Source organism: Penicillium psychrofluorescens (genome assembly GCF_964197705.1).
Source record: "Penicillium psychrofluorescens genome assembly, chromosome: 2".
Lineage (NCBI taxonomy): Eukaryota > Fungi > Ascomycota > Eurotiomycetes > Eurotiales > Aspergillaceae > Penicillium > Penicillium psychrofluorescens.
Genome location: NC_133440.1, coordinates 3,853,193 through 3,870,526, shown reverse-complemented (window position 1 = coordinate 3,870,526; position 17,334 = coordinate 3,853,193). Strand labels below are relative to the sequence as shown.

The 17,334-nt window shown below is 52.3% G+C and overlaps 5 protein-coding genes across 5 annotated transcripts; 3 read left to right on the top strand and 2 right to left on the bottom strand.

The window, feature by feature from the left end:
* Positions 1–1,003: 1,003 nt before the first annotated feature.
* PFLUO_LOCUS3640 (uncharacterized protein) lies at positions 1,004–3,192 on the bottom strand (the record flags this gene model as incomplete). Its single annotated transcript, XM_073780908.1, has 4 exons — positions 1,004–2,602; positions 2,657–2,775; positions 2,822–2,900; positions 2,962–3,192. 4 exons carry the CDS (start codon positions 3,190–3,192, stop codon positions 1,004–1,006), a joined length of 2,028 nt encoding a protein of 675 aa, XP_073637716.1.
* A 232-nt stretch (positions 3,193–3,424) lies between these two features.
* On the top strand, positions 3,425–7,780 carry PFLUO_LOCUS3639 (uncharacterized protein; the record flags this gene model as incomplete). Its single annotated transcript, XM_073780907.1, has 4 exons — positions 3,425–3,633; positions 3,708–3,808; positions 3,864–7,331; positions 7,386–7,780. 4 exons carry the CDS (start codon positions 3,425–3,427, stop codon positions 7,778–7,780), a joined length of 4,173 nt encoding a protein of 1,390 aa, XP_073637715.1.
* Positions 7,781–11,221: 3,441 nt separating this feature from the next.
* PFLUO_LOCUS3638 (RNA polymerase II transcription factor B 52 kDa subunit) lies at positions 11,222–12,957 on the top strand (the record flags this gene model as incomplete). Its single annotated transcript, XM_073780906.1, has 3 exons — positions 11,222–11,468; positions 11,517–11,604; positions 11,667–12,957. The coding sequence occupies 3 exons, from the start codon at positions 11,222–11,224 to the stop codon at positions 12,955–12,957; spliced, it is 1,626 nt and encodes a 541-aa protein (XP_073637714.1).
* A 1,136-nt stretch (positions 12,958–14,093) lies between these two features.
* PFLUO_LOCUS3637 (uncharacterized protein) lies at positions 14,094–15,053 on the top strand (the record flags this gene model as incomplete). Its single annotated transcript, XM_073780905.1, has 1 exon — positions 14,094–15,053. One exon carries the CDS (start codon positions 14,094–14,096, stop codon positions 15,051–15,053), a length of 960 nt encoding a protein of 319 aa, XP_073637713.1.
* Positions 15,054–15,907: 854 nt separating this feature from the next.
* On the bottom strand, positions 15,908–16,219 carry PFLUO_LOCUS3636 (uncharacterized protein; the record flags this gene model as incomplete). The annotated part of the gene is made up of 1 exon (XM_073780904.1): positions 15,908–16,219. The coding sequence occupies one exon, from the start codon at positions 16,217–16,219 to the stop codon at positions 15,908–15,910; it is 312 nt and encodes a 103-aa protein (XP_073637712.1).
* Positions 16,220–17,334: the final 1,115 nt, after the last annotated feature.

Sequence of the window (17,334 nt, the reverse complement as noted above, 5' to 3'; positions counted from 1 at the left end):
TTTTTTCTTTTTTTCTTTTTCTTTTGGTATTGTTTTTTTATTTTTATTTTTATTTTTATTTTTCGAACCCCCCGGACTTGACTACTGCGCACTATTGACGAACCTGCAGCAGCGTCAGCATGGTGTAGGTAGGGCACAGGCGTTGCTTACATCGGACCCAAAGACTACTGCAAGTTCGCTTGTCTGATTCTCCCCCAATAGTTTCTCCCAGAGACCCAGAGACGTGGTAGAGTGAGGATAGTTCGATCCTCTGTCGCTTTCGGCCGCTGAATCGGGCCCTAGTCGGGTGGGAGACTGAAACATGGCTGCGACGGGTCGGGCGCCCCAGCCTTGCCACTGTAATCACTGTCCAGAATCTTCGGCCGGATTTCTGCCTCTGGAGAGAAAATAACAAATAATAATAAATCCTACCCTACGGTGGTATCTACGCCGCCTTGTCCACATGCAGGAACCCTCCGTTAGGCAGTATGAGGTATGCATTAGAGTTGCCGATCAGCTAATAAATCTTGAGCTCCACGTCGGTAGCTAATTCAACATCGTAGGGGCCGCACTAGTCCCATCGATTCCATTTCTCCGGGTCCATCGAAAGCTGCTCCTGCTTCTTCTGGTGGCAGCCCGGGGGGTGCGAAGGAGTCGGTTCGCTTTTTCCCGAGCAGATTCAGGATTGTGTTGAAGGGATGCGTTCGTGGTGAGACACCTGTTGGTGATCGGAGACCGATCAACCCAACCCAGAAGACTCGTTTTAAACGAGATCCTCCTGGGCGACAGATGAAGCAGATAGATCCTCAGAATTGACGCAGTTGTCCCAAACCGGCAGTCACTGCTTGGTGTTACACCCTAGCGCCGTGATGTCGATGCATGAAGGTGTTTCGGCATTCCGGCGAAGCTGCAGGTCGGACCACAGGCATTGAAGTCCATTTGGGGGATATTCCCGTGATTCCGGGACAAAACGGGCCAAAAGCATGAAAATGCCGCAATAGCAGCAAGGCCGCAGTTCGTTCGTTCAGGTTGCAAGGCTCTCCTTGGGGCCATCATCCGAGGCGCTAGGAGCGATATGAGTGTTCTCGTTTGTGTCTTCAGCCTTGGTGCCGCTCGCTTCCTGTTTCGCATCATCGACCACGTTATTGCCTTCGACCAATTCCTCTGGTACTTCTGTGCCCTTCTCAAGATCTTGATCTTGAGAAGGCTGGGATGAGCCTTGCACAGTGCTCTCAGTGGCCTGGGGAGTGGCTTCCGAGTCATTCGCGATGTCGTCACTAGGCTGGGCCGTGGTATCAGGTGCCGAAGGGCTCTCAAACAAAATCTTTAGGTTCTTGCCGTCCTCAACCTTCGCGAAGGCAGCGAGTTTGGCCTTCGCAGAGAGACGAAGGATTCGCCAGGCCTTGCTTGCCTTCGCCTGTTCCGCACTGTCTCTCTCCTCCTTGGTCTGCGCCATGTCCATATCCATTTCGTCATCCATAATGCTCATCATGAACGAGTCCGCCGCGGGGACGGAGTATCGGTCTGATTCCTTGAGCCGCTCCAAGTTGGCCAACGACTCACCATCGGAAAGAAACTTGAGATCAAGAGCTCCCATGGGAGAAGGACGAAGACGCTTGTTAGCGTAGGCCTTGAGGGCATGCTCGCGAGAGCTATGGTAGTCTGTCACCGAAACGGCCGGCCGTTCGATCAGTGGACAGCCCTCAGCCTTCCAGCGCACCCAATTCTTGTCCCTAGACAGCACGGTGTCCACCATACGATAGTAGAACTTGCCACCCGCCCCGTCCTGCAAATACTCCTCGATTCGCTTCCTCATCCGCATTGCCCATTTGGCATCGTCCTCATTCAGAATAAACCCGTAGAGGACTGACTTGTTCGGCAGATCCGAAAGCTGGGCTTTTGATTTGGGGGTAAGAGAAAGCATGAAGTCGATAAGGATGAGGGCCTGGACAAGAACATGTCTTCTAAATGCAGTGTCGCTGATTTCGAGGTCAAATAGATCGCGACTCGTCAGATATTTCGGGTTGAAGCTGCTCGCAATCTCAGCATCATCGGTCGAACGCTTCCGCTTGCTAGATTTCCGAGTCTCTTCGGAGACTCGTGCCGTACCCTGTTCGAGATCGGGTTTGATATTCCTGAAAGCAGAAAGTGTGGCTTCGAGCCCGGCCTTGAAGGATGTGAAACGTTCGGGATCGAACATCTTGGTCGGGGCTGAAAAATAGGATTGCAGACTCCAGAACACTGGATACAGCGCGTTCAGATCAACAGTCTCGGAATTCTTGTCCTTGCTCGTCGAGACAACCACCTTTGGGATTTGTGGTGGCTCTTCGGATGCCGCTTCTTCTGTTTGGCCCTCTGCAGAAGCTTCCTTGGCCTCAATCATTGCCGTATCTTCTTCGGTTGCCTCCGGGGTGGCCGCTTTCGTGATTTCGTCGAAGTTGGTCACATTCTCGGTGTGGAACTCGCCCCGAAGGTTGACGGAACTCTTATCTCCCAGCGGAAAGCTCTGAAAGAGGAAGATGAACACTCGACCGCAGAATACTGTATCTTCCGCGCGGGACAGCCTGCGCAGAAGCTCATTGCATGATCTGAGAATAATCAGGCTCTTTTGTTTGAAATGTTTCTTTCCGCAAGTTAGTTTTACTATCATAAAATCAAGGCGAAGTCTATCACGCACCGTTGTGTTTCGGTCTCGTCGCGACTCTAGATAGTCAAACACCTTGCGACAGCCGTCAATGGTCTGACTGTCGAGAAGTTCCTCAATGAGCCAGAAGATCAGACCTGGTTCGCATTGTTCTGGAAGAAGTTAGAGGCGGCGCGTCGATCGGGCTGCTGCACTGACCGTTGTCGGAGAAAATGGAAACAATATCGAGGAGATTCCAGATCTGAATGAAAGCAGGGTCGTCGATTGAGTTGGACGCCTGTGTAGCGATGCAACAATTAGTCGGAGTAAAGTTGCAACAGTCCGGTGACGCTTCATACCAAAACGCGATAGAACCTCTCGCGAAAAGCAATCTCTACAGCAGCAAGCTGGGTCTGCTGGTTCAGCTGCTTGACAATATCCTTGTCCGGCCCGGAAACATGCCAAATCGCGTCGCCCAGGAGTGTCTCGGTCAGCGGAGGCTCGATGTGCTGGTTCGGCTTGACTTGCGCGGCGCGGTCTAGGAGACTGTCGACCAGGTTCCGGTAAATCTGCACAGCGTCCACATCCATGGCGCTGGCGGAGGATGAGGGAGAGGGAGGAGAGGTGGTGGGACGGGAGTAAAGAAAGTGGGTGAATGAAAGAGAGAGGAGGACAGTTGGTGAAGGGGAGCCGGGGGATGCGGGCTCGGCAAGCCAAGACTTCGAAAAAAGCTGGAGCTTCCATCATTATTCATTTCGATCTTCCCGACTTGCGCGACCCTTGCCTTTCGCTCTCGACCACACCCAAACCACTCACTCTGCCATGGCGCAGAGTCTGGATTCCCGACCGGCCGTCGTGGATTTCCGCGAGGATAGCCCCTGGGTGAAGCTGGCCAAGGCGCACTGGTTGGACACCAAAGTCCGCAAGGCCAAACCCGATGTCATCCACAAGCAGCTGTGGCTGCCCTTACAAGAGGAGGGCTTCACCACGCGCTCGCTGTTGATTCTGGAGAACTTGAATATTTTAGAGAAGTATGACCGATCTCCCTTCCCCCCCTCGAGCAACTCTCTCTTTTGGGCCACAGGGCTAACCGATCGCGTGCTAGATTCCTCTGGCCGACGTACACCGAAGACGCTTCCAATGACCATGTACTCCTGATCGCGCTGATCGTCAGCGTCAAGAATCGCGAGCATCTGCCGATATGGGGTGAGTGAACGCGCCAATGGATCCGGACGTGATGGTGGTAGCTAACGGAAGGCAGACATCTTTTCCGACCGCGCCGACGATTTTTCGAGCCTGTTCCATCGGATCCTGTCAATGAGCATTGATCAGTCACTGCCAGCCCAGTCTCGGCTCGCAATCATCTCGTTCATCATCGGCGCTTTTCAGTCCCTCGAAAATGTCCTGATCCGGAAAGAATGCGCGCCCCTCGTTTCCATCTCGATCTGGCACAACCTAGCCAGCGATGACGCACGGGACCGTGTTATTGCCAAGTCGCCAACGTTGAGAAAGGCGTGGCGGGCGGCGGGCAAGCGATATGATGCGGGAGACGAAGCAGCGCAATCGAAGATGCGGTTTGAGCGTTCATGGCTGTATACGATGCTTCTGGACTTCGTACAGAAACTGAATGGCCCGGAAAAAGACCAAAAGGATAACGTGTTATACTGCGAGCGATTCCTCGAGCTGCTGGTCGATCTCGAGAGCCAGCTTCCCACTCGGCGCTACGTCAATACGCTGGTGAAGGACCTCAATCTTCTCCCCGTCCTTCGGCTGTCAGGTTTATACCGCAACGTCGAGAACGCTTTGTTGCGCGATTTCTACAATCTTCTCCAGCACTTTGTTCACTTCGCAATCGATGATTACTCCGGCGAGGCCCTGTCTCCCCAAGCAGTGTATGATAGGCACTGCCAAGAACTGGCGCATTTTCAAAGAACGTCGATGAAGTTTTTCAAGGAAAAGCTCATGATTCTAGCGCTGTCCAACCTAGGATCTGTCGATCAGCGATCGGAACTGGAAGGGCAGCTATCGTCATTGGAGGAGTCGGAGCTTGAGAGTCTCTGTTCCCATCTTGGCTTCCGAACAAACTATCCCAAGTCGGCGAACGTCAATCCCGACCGCCATCTGTTCCTTGAAGTTTTGTTGTCATTCTATGAACGAAAGCCATCCTTCCAGGAAGCTGCTTCACGACTGAGCATTGTTCCTACAGAAAAAGATCTTTACGACCTGGCCCTGCTGAGGAACGAGGCGTACGATGGATCACGCCCGCTTGCGATCCCGAAGTTGAATCTTCAATACCTGAGTCTTGGAGACTTCCTTTGGCGCTCGTTTCTTCTATATCGCTCAGAGGCATTTTTCCAGATTCGCAAAGATATGGAAGCCATTGTCAAGCGACTGCAGCCCCGTGCAAACCGGGATGGTAGCTTGAAATTTGAGGGATTTTCTCGTATGGCAATCCCCATTTCCAAACCTGCCATTATTGAGGTTGCACCGGCAAAGGTCGGATTCACAAATCCAGCTTTTGTTCGCGCTGAGATCGCAATCGAGGTGGGTAGACTGGCGGATCATGTGCGCAAAGAATGGGATTCTCTGCGACCAGATGATGTCGTCTACTTGATGGCTGTGCAGACAGAGTCCCCTGCGCAACTCGGCCAGGAAACGGATGGTCCACGTATGACCCACCTTCGGACGGCGGAAATCGTGCAGGTGCTTGACGAACAAGGTCGTCCATTGCGGCAGTCGCAGACTGGCCAGAGCAATGGATACAATTCCAGACCGCGGCTGAGGAGGTTGCTGGTCAATCTGGATGCTTCTGCTTTTACCTCTGACAAGGATCGTCAACAGCATGGCAAGCCAGATATCTATCCCTTGATCAACATTGTTGCCCGGAGAAAGGGTCGGGAGAACAATTTCAAGTCGATTCTGGATACCATGCAAAAGCTCATCGTCTCTGACATGACACTGCCTTCGTGGCTTCAGGACATCTTCCTGGGATACGGCGATCCTTCCAGCGCTCACTACACTCAGCTACCAAACCGCCTAGATCACATTGATTTCCGTGACACTCTGTTGGATTGGTCGCACTTGGTGGAGAGCTTCTCGGGCAAGATTATTGAACCGTCAGGCCAAGAGACTTCGAGTTTTGGTCCTCCGTACGTCCTCGAATACGTCGATGACCAACCAGCAGTGGATGCTACTGGTCCTTTGAAAAAGCGACGACGAGGACAGGCCGAGCAGTCGCAACAGGAACCAAGCACCATGCGCGTTTCTACGTACAAGCCACCTAACCCCGGACCTTATCCGGTTGATACGCCCAAAATTAACACCGTACGCTTCACGCCTGCGCAGGTGGAAGCAATCGCGTCTGGGACACAGCCTGGTCTTACTGTCATTGTGGGGCCACCTGGTACTGGCAAGACGGATGTTGCAACACAGATCATCAACAATCTCTACCATAATTTCCCCAGTGAACGCACCCTGCTTATTGCGCACAGCAATCAGGCACTCAACCAATTATTCCAGAAGATTATCGCCCTCGACATCGACGAGCGCCATCTGCTGCGACTGGGTCGTGGCGAGGAAGAATTGGACACGGAAACCAGCTACAGCAAGTATGGCCGAGTTGAGTCCTTCCTCGACAATCGCAACAACTACCTCTCAGAGGTGATGCGACTGGCAGCTTCGATGGGGGCAGAAGGCGCGCATGGCAATTCCTGCGAGACAGCCGGGTACTTCAACACGGTCTATGTCCAACCAGCATGGGCTAAGTTTTGGGATCAAGCTGGGTCTGAGACTGCTTCGAATGAAGAGATTGTTGCTTCATTCCCATTCCACTCGTATTTCTCAAATGCTCCGCAGCCTTTGTTCGACCCGTCTTCTTCGAAAGAGGCGACGTTGGATGTTGCTGCAGGTTGTCAGCGGCACATTGCTCGCATCTTCTCCGAGCTCGAGGATATCCGGCCATTTGAGATTCTACGCCAACCCCGGGACAAAGCCAACTACCTTCTGATCAAGGAGGCACGGATCATTGCGATGACGTCTACCCACGCAGCCATGCGGCGCCAGGAGATCGCCGACCTTGGTTTCCACTACGACAACGTCGTCATGGAAGAGGCCGCACAAATTACCGAGATCGAGAGCTTCATCCCCACCGCTCTTCAGAACATGAAGAACGGTGAACTCCCTTTGAAGCGCGTTGTTCTTTGCGGTGATCACTACCAGAACTCTCCCATTATCCAGAACCTCGCGTTCCGCCAGTACGCCCACTTCGAGCAGAGCCTCTTCCTGCGTCTGGCACGTCTGGGTGTTCCGACTATTACGTTGGACAAGCAAGGGCGCGCCAGACCCGACATCGCCGAGCTCTTCCGCTGGCGATACAAGGAGCTGGGTGATTTGCCAGTGGTTGAAACTGCACCAGAGTTCTCGCTGGCCAACCCGGGATTCCAGTTTGACTATCAGTTCATCAATGTGCCTGACTACCAGGGCAACGGTGAGCGAGAGCCGACACCTCACTTCATCCAGAACCTGGGCGAGGCCGAGTACACCGTCGCCTTGTATCAGTACATGCGTCTTTTGGGCTACCCGGCCGCGAAGATCTCGATCCTGTCCACTTACGCGGGACAGACGGCTTTGATTCGCGATGTGCTGAACCATCGCTGCGCCAAGAATTCCTTGTTTGGCATGCCCAAGATCGTGACCACTGTTGACAGGTATCAGGGAGAGCAGAATGACTGTAAGTTTTTATCCATCTTCATTCTAATCCTGCGGACGACCTAACCATCTACAGATGTGCTCCTGTCCCTCACCCGCACCCGCACAGTCGGCTACCTGCGCGACGCCCGCCGTCTAACCGTCGCTCTCTCTCGAGCTCGACTGGGTCTCTACATCCTCGGCCGTCGCGAGGTCTTCGAATCCTGCTATGAGCTCAAGCCCGCCTTCGATCGTCTCTTTCAGCGCCCAGACAAGCTGATGGTCGTCCCGAACGAGATGTTCCCAACCACGAGGACCCTGGACACGACCGTGGAGGGCACGCCGATGGAGAGCGTCGAGCATCTCGGGCAGTACGTGTTCGAGATGACGCAGGCGAAGGTCAAGGCCATGGGTGAGGGCCAAGTGACTATTGACGAGGCCGTGCCTGATGGCGAGGAAGAGGGCCTCGACGAGAATGATGATCTTGTATGATAACTCTACATCTGGGAATGTAAGCAGTCGGTATACCTAGCACGGAAAGTTGGTAGTGCAATCTTTCGAAATTATCCCGATAACGAGGACAGCAATACTAATGAGTGGTCTGGCATTAAAACAATCCGAATTCTACTTTTGTTTGCCTTTGTTCCTCGATTACCATAGTTACCGCAGGCAGTCACAGCCAGTCGCTCTTCCTCTTCCTCTTCCTCTTCGTCTTCCTCTTCCTCTTCCTCTTCCTCTTCCTCTTCCTCTTCCTCTTCCTCTTCCTCTTCCTCTTCCTCTTCCTCTTCCTCTTCCTCTTCCTCTTCCTCTTCCTCTTCCTCTTCCTCTTCCTCTTCCTCTTCCTCTTCCTCTTCCTCTTCCCCCATCCATCCCCTCCGCCCTCTTGGCCAGCCCCAGGCGGACGGCTTCTCCTGTTCTTCTTTTGATCTTCATCATACGCTCTCTCTGTCGATGCGTACTGTCACCATGGAACACCAGACTCTCATTGAGGGCACTCCTCTCTCCCAGATATCCCATGGTAGCTTCAACTTCATGGGCCTACCAGACAATGTGCGCCTGCGAATTTACCTCCACGCAGGACTTTTTCAGCATGGGCCCATTGATTTGAACCCTATGTCTAACGAAGAGGGACCGGTTGATCTGTTTTCCGTACGCAACGGTCTCTCCCCTTCTGACCAATGCCTGTGCTTCTATTCGTCCAGGTTAGCCCGTCACTACTGTAGCATCAATTTTCTCGCCCCCTCGGAATCACCCCTGGAGGTTCTACCGCCGCATTCGCCGTTTCTGCCCCTGCGAGCTCCCAACTCTGATCAGACACCAGTCCATACCTGTGCAACTTCTTCATACCTCGAGAGCTCTTTCCCAGGAGACAACCTTGCTGTTCTACTCTGAGAACCAATTCCAGATCTCTCTCAGTCTTCCAGGTGGTCTGTCGGCGCTCAGTCAGCTTCGTCCAAGCACCCTAGCATGCATGAGGTCCCTCAGAATCACCCTTCAAGATAGCAGTGGTTGCCATTATAACGCATGGATCTGGAACCACTACTTCGGCTGCTCAGGGATCGCCCCCCCCCCCTCCCATCCAAGGTTCCGCGAAGTCTCAAGGAAGACTGGAAACGCACTTGCAAGCGCTTAAGCCGTTACATCGAAGAGTCTCGCCTCCACCTATCGGTCATACGTGATGTGAACGGTAGAGGCATCGCCGAGCAGTTGCTGAAGCCTCTTATCAAATTACCGACCTTAGCCAGCTTCGCTGTTCGTCTGCACCCTTTTTTCGACGAAAGACTAGATTCGACTATATCCGTTGGGGCGCGACATCGCTATGCAGTTGACGGGTCGCTCGCATTCAACCAAGGCCATCCAGCGAGTTCGGTATGGAGATCTGCCCTCTGAACTTCAGGACCGGATTCTTCAGCACACTGATCTTGTGTCAACCTATGATCTCGTCTGGACCCCGACGAGTGGGTTTAGGTGGGATCATCTCAACAGAAACCATAACCATTGCTCAACTTGCCTTTCAGTGCGCGATCGCTGTTGTTGGCAGTTCAGAGACGAAAAGTACATCTTGGCCCGGCAATGTTCATGCTGGCGCTTTCCTCTCTCTTTATTTCTTGTCAACCGAGACACGCATGAAATGGCGATGCGCATTTTCTATTCAGCAAATCATTTCAAGTTGCTTCCCCCTTCGACATGCACAGATGCTCCGTCCTCATTGCGCCTGAGCAAACCCTTGTCACCGTTTATTAATTCTCTCCCCGTAAATGCTCTGAAGCATCTGCGCTCCGTACAATTTGTCTTCGACTGGGAATTCGTGCGGCTCTGGGAAAAAGAAGACACTTACAAGCTGTGGCAAGAAACCGTCGAGAAACTGAAGCTCAGCATCCCTGCACGTCTCCATATCACGATCGACATGTCTCACAGTTTGATGATCGGAAGGCATAACGAGCTTGGCGACTGGTGGCAGTTCAACCCATGGTTGGAAAAGGAGGGCAGGTTCCAGACACACTGCCTAAAACTCATCAATCCGCTCATTTCTCTTCGTCTTAAAAATTTTCATGTCAACCTTCCTTGGAGCTTTGGAGAAGAGCCGTGGGAGTTTGATCGTGAGGATGGTGGATTCCGCCCCTTGCAACGGGATCTGGAGCAGATGGTGATGGGAAAAGGGTATAACTCTAACTTCAAGTACGAATGGGGCAAGATTCCAACAGGATGTGCAATGGCCGAAGACTTTTCCGACTGGCAGAGGAATGCCCATTTCCTTTTTCACCCCCCCAATGTTGAGTTTTGAATTTTTGTTTCTTTTACGGTTCTATCGGGGTCTTTTTCTTTCGTCATGAGATTTCTCTATCATACGTGATTATTGCCCCTTGTTGATTTCCTCCACGATGTTCTGCGGGTCTCTCCATGCCAGGGTGACATATCTGTACAAGCATGTATGTATTAAATCTCTCGCACGAATAAGTCAAGAAGATAATCATTAATACGCACTTGGTGTGGCTTCCCCGGGCAACAATCTCCCCCTTGGTATTGGTGAATTTGATCGAGGTATAGGCAAGAGTTTTGCCAACTGTCAAATGTTAGCTGAAGACATGCAATGTAGTTGGACGACATACACTTGTCGCATGTCACCTCCTGGGAATAAATCAGTCAGTACAGATCTAGATCTTAGCATCGGGATGAGAGAGCAAGCATACCGCCAGGATTCGGTCTCCAATCTTGCCGCCAGAGCTGAGGTAGGTGACTGTTGAAACGACAGTTAGGGTTCGTCCTCAGGTGCAAAATGTCTCTCTGAGGACTGAATTACCGTTCAAATCAGTAGATACGCCCGTTGCAAATAAGCCACGAGATGCCACCGCCAAGGAGCCACCGAGGTCAACTATTTGAGATGTGAGTTGGTAGACCACCGCGCGAAATGAAATGAACTCACCCATGCTAGCAATAGTGCCGCCATGGAGGATGTTCAATCGGTTCTAGGCACGTCAGTACAACGTATACCCATTGTTTGGCAAACGTATTGTCTGGCGTCTTGCAACGTTAAAAAGCAAACAGTTCTCGGGGAACATACAGTGTGTTCCTTCCGAATGTCAAGCTCAAAGTTGACTGTTCCCGGCCTGGCGGCGGTGACTTGGAGCTTAACGGGCATATCAGCATACATGTTGAACGGTATGGTCACTTGTACTTACATTATTCAACAGTCTATTCCATTGCCACAATTGTCAGTGACTGCTGGATCAAAATACGACTGCACCACCTACCGAGGCTCTAGGCCCGAATTAGCCCGAAAGGACTCCCACACCTTGATAAATACAGTGGTCAGCAATTCCGACAAACATGACGGGTATGGATCTTATTTACCGATCTGACAAATCTTAAAGCAGTCATTTTGGCCAGGAATTGGGTGATTGTTGATTGTTTAGGGAAGATGGGAGGAGCCGAATGCGCTTCGGCTTATCGGAAGCTGCGTGGTGTGGCCGCTTCGCCTGCCGTACCAGCGACATCATCATCGTCCTCCATTCCAGCGCTTTTGACTGGACCAGCTGCGTCGCTCCGGTCACTGTCATGGCGACCGCCACGTCCCGACCCTTTGAGTACCTTCAGAGCCTGCCGGGGGTGACCCTTCGCAAGCTGTACCAGCAGCCATCCACCGCCCTAGCCATCTTTCGGCGCATGCTGCCTGATCTGGGTATTTTCAGCTCTCCGCAACTGCTACAATAAGACTGACTGGCTGTAGCGAAATGCTTTGTCATGGCGCTGCTGTACTTGCAAGGCCCGTTTCCGCAGGATGATCTGGAAACTTGGGTCAAATCGGAAAGCAAGAAGTGAGCGCGTCTGAGCCCAGAAACCCCCCCCCCCCCTCAGCTGACCCGAAATGATTCAAAAGACAAAGAGACGATGCGATCGATATCTTGAAACGGCTCTCTATCTTGACTCACCCGAATCCGGTAATCGACAAGGTCATCGAGGAGAAGACGGAGAGAGAGCAGGGGGGGAAACAGAAAAAAACCGTGAGGCTTCCCGCGTACCAGGTCACCAAAGAGTTTGCTCGCTCGCTTCAGCAAGCACTCATGGGCTCCGAGAACTCCCATTCATTTGGCGTCTTCTCTCAGGGGCCCGACCAGACCCCTGTTTCGATTGCCGATCTGGACGACTATGCGCGGCGGCAGTGGGAAGGAGTCCTGGGATACATGGTGGGAACAGATGCACTGGGCGGATTGCGCGAGGTCAAACTGAGCAACGGGGTGAAACAACTGTTGCAAGCAGGCCATTTGGTGGAGATTCGTGATCGTCGAGTGGATATCACCAAGGACGGGTTTGGGTTCGTGCTGCAAGATGTCAATACGCAGGTCTGGCATATCTTGATCCTTTATGTGGAAAGCGCCGAGGCCATCGGCATGGATAGTGTTGAGGTCCTCTCCTTTCTCTTTCTGCTGAGCAGCTTGGAACTGGGCCAATCCTACGAAAAGCGACACTTGAATGAGGTCCAACTGCGCACCCTCGCCGATCTGTCCGACTTTGGCATTGTTTACCAGGACAACCCCGACGCCCCGTGCTTCTATCCCACGCGCCTTTCAACCACGCTCACTTCTGACTCGGTTGCACTGAGTAATCCTGTAGCTGGCTCGATTACGGGACCGATAGGCACATCCTCCGGCGGTAGCACGGGGTTCATCATCATTGAAACCAACTACCGTCTCTACGCCTATACCTCCTCGCCTCTCCAAATTTCCCTCATCTCTCTCTTCACAAATCTCAAATATCGCTTCACGAACCTGGTCACGGGGAAAATCACGCGTCAGTCAGTGCGCCGTGCAATCGAAATGGGCATCACGGCCGAACAGATCATCTCGTATCTCTTGACACACGCCCACCCCCAGATGCGCAAGCACAACGCTACATACTCCACGTCCAACGCTTCGGGCATCCCGCCTTCCGTGCTTCCGCCCACCGTGACTGATCAGATCAGATTGTGGCAACTCGAGCGGGACCGTCTCCGAGCCACATCCGGTTTTCTGTTCAAGGATTTCAGTGCCTTCAACGAATACCTGGCTCCATGCCAGCATGCCGCCGAGATTGGTGTGTTGGTTTGGAAGTCGGACAGGAGGCGTATGTTTTTCGTCACCGAGCATAAACAGGTTGCAGAGTTCTTAAGAAGTCAAAATCGACCTCAATAACCATGCACTTGGGGTGAAACCCATATTAAAAGGATTGGGGCGTTCTACTGGGGTCAGGTCAGACAACTTTATGAAATAAACGGAGTTTTTTGCCTTCGAAGTTCAATCTTGAAAGACGTATGGTAGGGGAATCTCTTAAAGAAGCTATACATTGTTATTTGTTGCCTCATAATCATGTCCTCGCGATTACCACTTCTTCCTCAGGTAGACCCGCGTAGCACCGATATTGAATACCTGCTCGCTCTCGACTTCCGCAGATGGAGTGAGATCAGCAGCAGAGAAATTGGCTTGGTTGGGAGCTTGTCCGGAGCTTGGAAGTTGGAAGCGGCGCCACATATTGATGAATGGCTGTAAATATATTGGTGAGGGCATATCAGGCCGCTTTCCCCTCGGAAGAAAGAAGGACGGGAGCCATGATGGTTGCCATATAGTGGTAAAGGTTAAGAAGGAGGAATTGGAGCTTGTCTTGTCGGGATGACGTGTTGGCGTCAAGTTGTGAGATAGTTGCCTCCACCGGAACTCCTATTGTCTAGGGTCTGCATGGAGGTCGCGTATAAATACTCCCGAGGGGATCAAAGTGAGAGAAGGACTTGGAGGTAGAAGGGCCATCAAGACTAAGTGATGAGGCTGACGACGAAGCCGAGAGTGGGTTGGCCATCTCGGGAACTGCCAGTGCTGACTGGCGGTTATTTTGAAGGAGCCGAGCATGTCTGCAGTATAGGTTCGGGGATAGATCGAAGATGGTATATTCAGTCAATGCTTTACAGGTAGAGATGATGTTTGGATCCGTCTGAAAGCCCCTAGTACCTGACTCAGGGGGCTTGATTATTATGACTGTAGACCACGCAAGCATGCTGAAGGGGGGATGGTCCACATTCCATGAGCGGGAACATCTCCAACCAAGTCAGGATCGTGTACGACGTCAATCGGTAATAACAAGAATAATAATGTATAGATCGGTCTGCCGAGGATAAAAGCCACCCAAGCCACCCGGCCGGTGGATCGGGTCAGGCCAATCCCCGTTGACTCCGATCACCGCCCCCTCCAATTACAACCCCCGCGTCAAAACTCAGTTCCTGAGCCGCGATCCCTGTGGCTTTTTTTCCCTCCCAGGATCAAGATCCTGCGGGAATAATATGTCCTCGTCCAGTCAATCCGGTCCCGAGGACTGGATTACAAGCAGCTACACTGGAAACAGTAATGGCGTCCGCATCACCATCGCGACCTTCGTGGGCGTCGCGTGGTACAACGTGATCGAGCTGATCGTGCTCATCTGCCTCACGTTCAAGCGCTACCGAGGGCCTTACTTCTGGAGCATGCTGATTGCCTCCATCGGAATTCTTCCTTACTCGGTCGGCTATTTGATGAAGTTCTTCAATTTGACCTCGGTCAATTGGCTCCCCGTGACTTTGTTGACCGTTGGCTGGTGGTCGATGGTGACCGGTCAATCATTTGTGCTGTACTCCAGGCTGCATCTGGTCGTCCAGAACTCGCGCGTGCTGCGCTTGGTGAAGGGGATGATCATTATGAACATCATCATTCTTCACATCCCGACCACCGTCCTGACCTATGCCGCCAACTTCGATACCTCGCCCCAGACCGTCATGGGTTACGACGTGATGGAAAAGTTGCAATTGACCGGCTTCTGTGTGCAGGAAGTCATCATCTCCAGCATCTACATGTGGGAGACCAATCGCATGCTGCAACTCAACCCGGACCGTAATAGTCGCAAAACTATCATTCAGCTCCTGGCTGTCAATGTTGCCTGTATTCTCATGGACATCGCTCTGATGGCCATTGAGTTCAAAAACTTCTACATCTACCAGACCACCCTCAAGGCCACTCTTTACAGCATCAAACTGAAACTGGAGATTGCCGTTTTGGGAAAATTGGTCAACATCGCCCATCAGCATGCGTGGAGATCACCCACTTTCGATATTCCCCCCGGTGGTCAGTATCCGTCATTTGTGGATGCTTCCAGAGTTCTGTCCGATTTCAATCACGCGCAAATCAATCCCCCTGAGTCTGCCACCACGAGTCAGGGCTCCAAAGCGCGCGCCACGGGCTTGGAAGCTATCGAGTGTGGTGTGTCGTGAGATTTTGTTCGGGACTCATTGAAAGCTTCTACAACCGATGGGCTCTAATACTGCCCTGGGATTATTTTTTGCACCATCGACCTGTCTGCGTCTGGAAGAAAGAAACCTCATAAGCAGCCCGAAGCTCCTCGTACCTCCCGATGTACGCTGTATATGTTTCGGGGTACTTTCCCTGGAGACCCAAATTCCGCCGCGATCCCGCCGCCCAAGAGGCTGACTGGGTGTCCTTGTGCCTATTCACACAATCGTCACGACAACTGGGTAGCAAAATCATCGCTAGCTGCTCGATAATAAAAGCAATGTCTGCATACGAATCGGTGTTTGATCTAGATTTTGGGGAAATGAGCCAAAGTTCTCACTTCACGAGGCTACGATACTATGAACTGCATAATTCTAAGTTTAGATACCTCAATGACAACATTGCATTGCATGCCTATCACGTTTTCGTATCATGCGCGCTGCTCAGCGTCTCGGGTGTTGGGCCCGAAGTTTTCGCCTGCCAGGGTGAGAACTACGCCCAGTTCCCTTCCGACTACTTAATGCCGCTCGACAGTGTGTTGGCTTTTATCCCGAAGAGACGGGTAGAAGTGGGGCAATCAGTAGAACAAAGATGATGGATATGCACGACCGGCTCTGACTGTCCTCTGGGTCTGTGATCCGGGCCTCGACCGGGCCCCGACGCCAGCCGGGCCGGTCAACTCGTGGCGGAGATAGGGCACACCCACAACAACCGAAGAGAGAAAATCGCAAATCCAGAAAAAGAAACCCATTAAAAATGGATAAAAGAAAGGGTATATTTATTGGTCTATCATGTCGTTTCTATAATCTCTATAAGAACCAATCTGCTGTTCGGCTCATGAAGGCGAGCGCCGTTCATCCAACTGCTCGTGTAGATATAGCCGGCCCTCCGTATTCACAAAGCCGCCAATCCCAAACGCGGGAATAATGCGACACATGCGTAAGAGCGACGCACCGATCCAGTCCCGGCTGACCCTAGACACCCGGTCCTTTGCTGGGCGGACTTGCGGCCGGTTGTAGAGGTCCAGACCCAAAAGGTGGATCGGCGTGCTGATCAGCTGGATAGAGGCCGGGATGGCTAGTTGGGCAATCAGAATTTTCAGGTATTCTTGGGACGCCACGGAGTCGGGGATCGAAGTCGATACCATGGCGGGTAGGCTGAAGGATCCGAAGATGGTGAGGCCGTCACGGATCAGAAAGGCGGAGTAGGTAGCCAAGGGGATTCTGGTGCGGCCGATGGAACGGGCAGTTTTGGGCTTGGGCTGTGGTTGGGATGAAGTGTCGGTGGTTGTGTTGGTGTTTGCTGTAGGTGTGGTGGATGGCGGGGTGGTAGTCGGAGGAGTCGTGGTGGTGGTATTCTTGTGTCCAAAAAGTTGTGCGAACTTGACGTCTTTCCAGATACCCACGGAAGAGTTTACCAAGAAGGTAGATGCGAATGAAGTCATGCCGGCAATGGCATGATCGAGTTTGGGGTATAATTTTTCGAGGATCGTCTCGGATGCATTGGCTGTTGCGAATGTCGCTGTATAAAGGGACCAGACGAGTAGACTGGGCCGTGATGTCAAAAATGTAGCAGGCTGTGTAATGGAGAACCAGAGGTGCCTCCGGAATGCGGGCAAGAGTGGTTGGTTATAGAAGGATTTCTCGACGACGAGTCTTTCGCAGCGTCAGCATGTTGACCTCGTCGGGCTCTGTGTTGTGGCCATACCTATCAAATATCATCACCGCTGGTGTGACTAGTGTTGCCGAGCCCGCAGCAACGAGCACGTCTGCCGCCAGAAGCTCCCCCATCCGACTCCGGCTCCGCTGGAGGCCAAAAGGGAGTGGCTGATCCTGGAGGTTTTGTGTCATGTTTTCGGACGCTGAATTAAGGTTCCCGACACCAAGTTCATATGATGGCAGCGTCTGCCGTTGGGATCAGGGTGATGGAGGGGCACGTCTGGCGGTAGGATACTTTTTATAGTTATGTAATTGGAAAAGGCTGCCCAGGTGGTCAGATCAGGACGGCCAGCTCATAGCGGGCAGTGGTGAAGACAACTCACGGCAATGGTTGCAACAAACGAAAGTGGGAGTGAGTTGGAAGGAGTGGAAGAAGTGGAAGCCAGTAAATATATGCCTTGGCTGAGTATTCGTTGGATAATATAATCCCATCTTATCGCCCAACGTGCAAGTATAGATCGGTGAAACCAGAGCCGTTCGGCGCTTGGCTTGGCTTCTGATTGGACGACTGCTCCGTTCGTGCCTGGTGAACCAGGCATGAAAA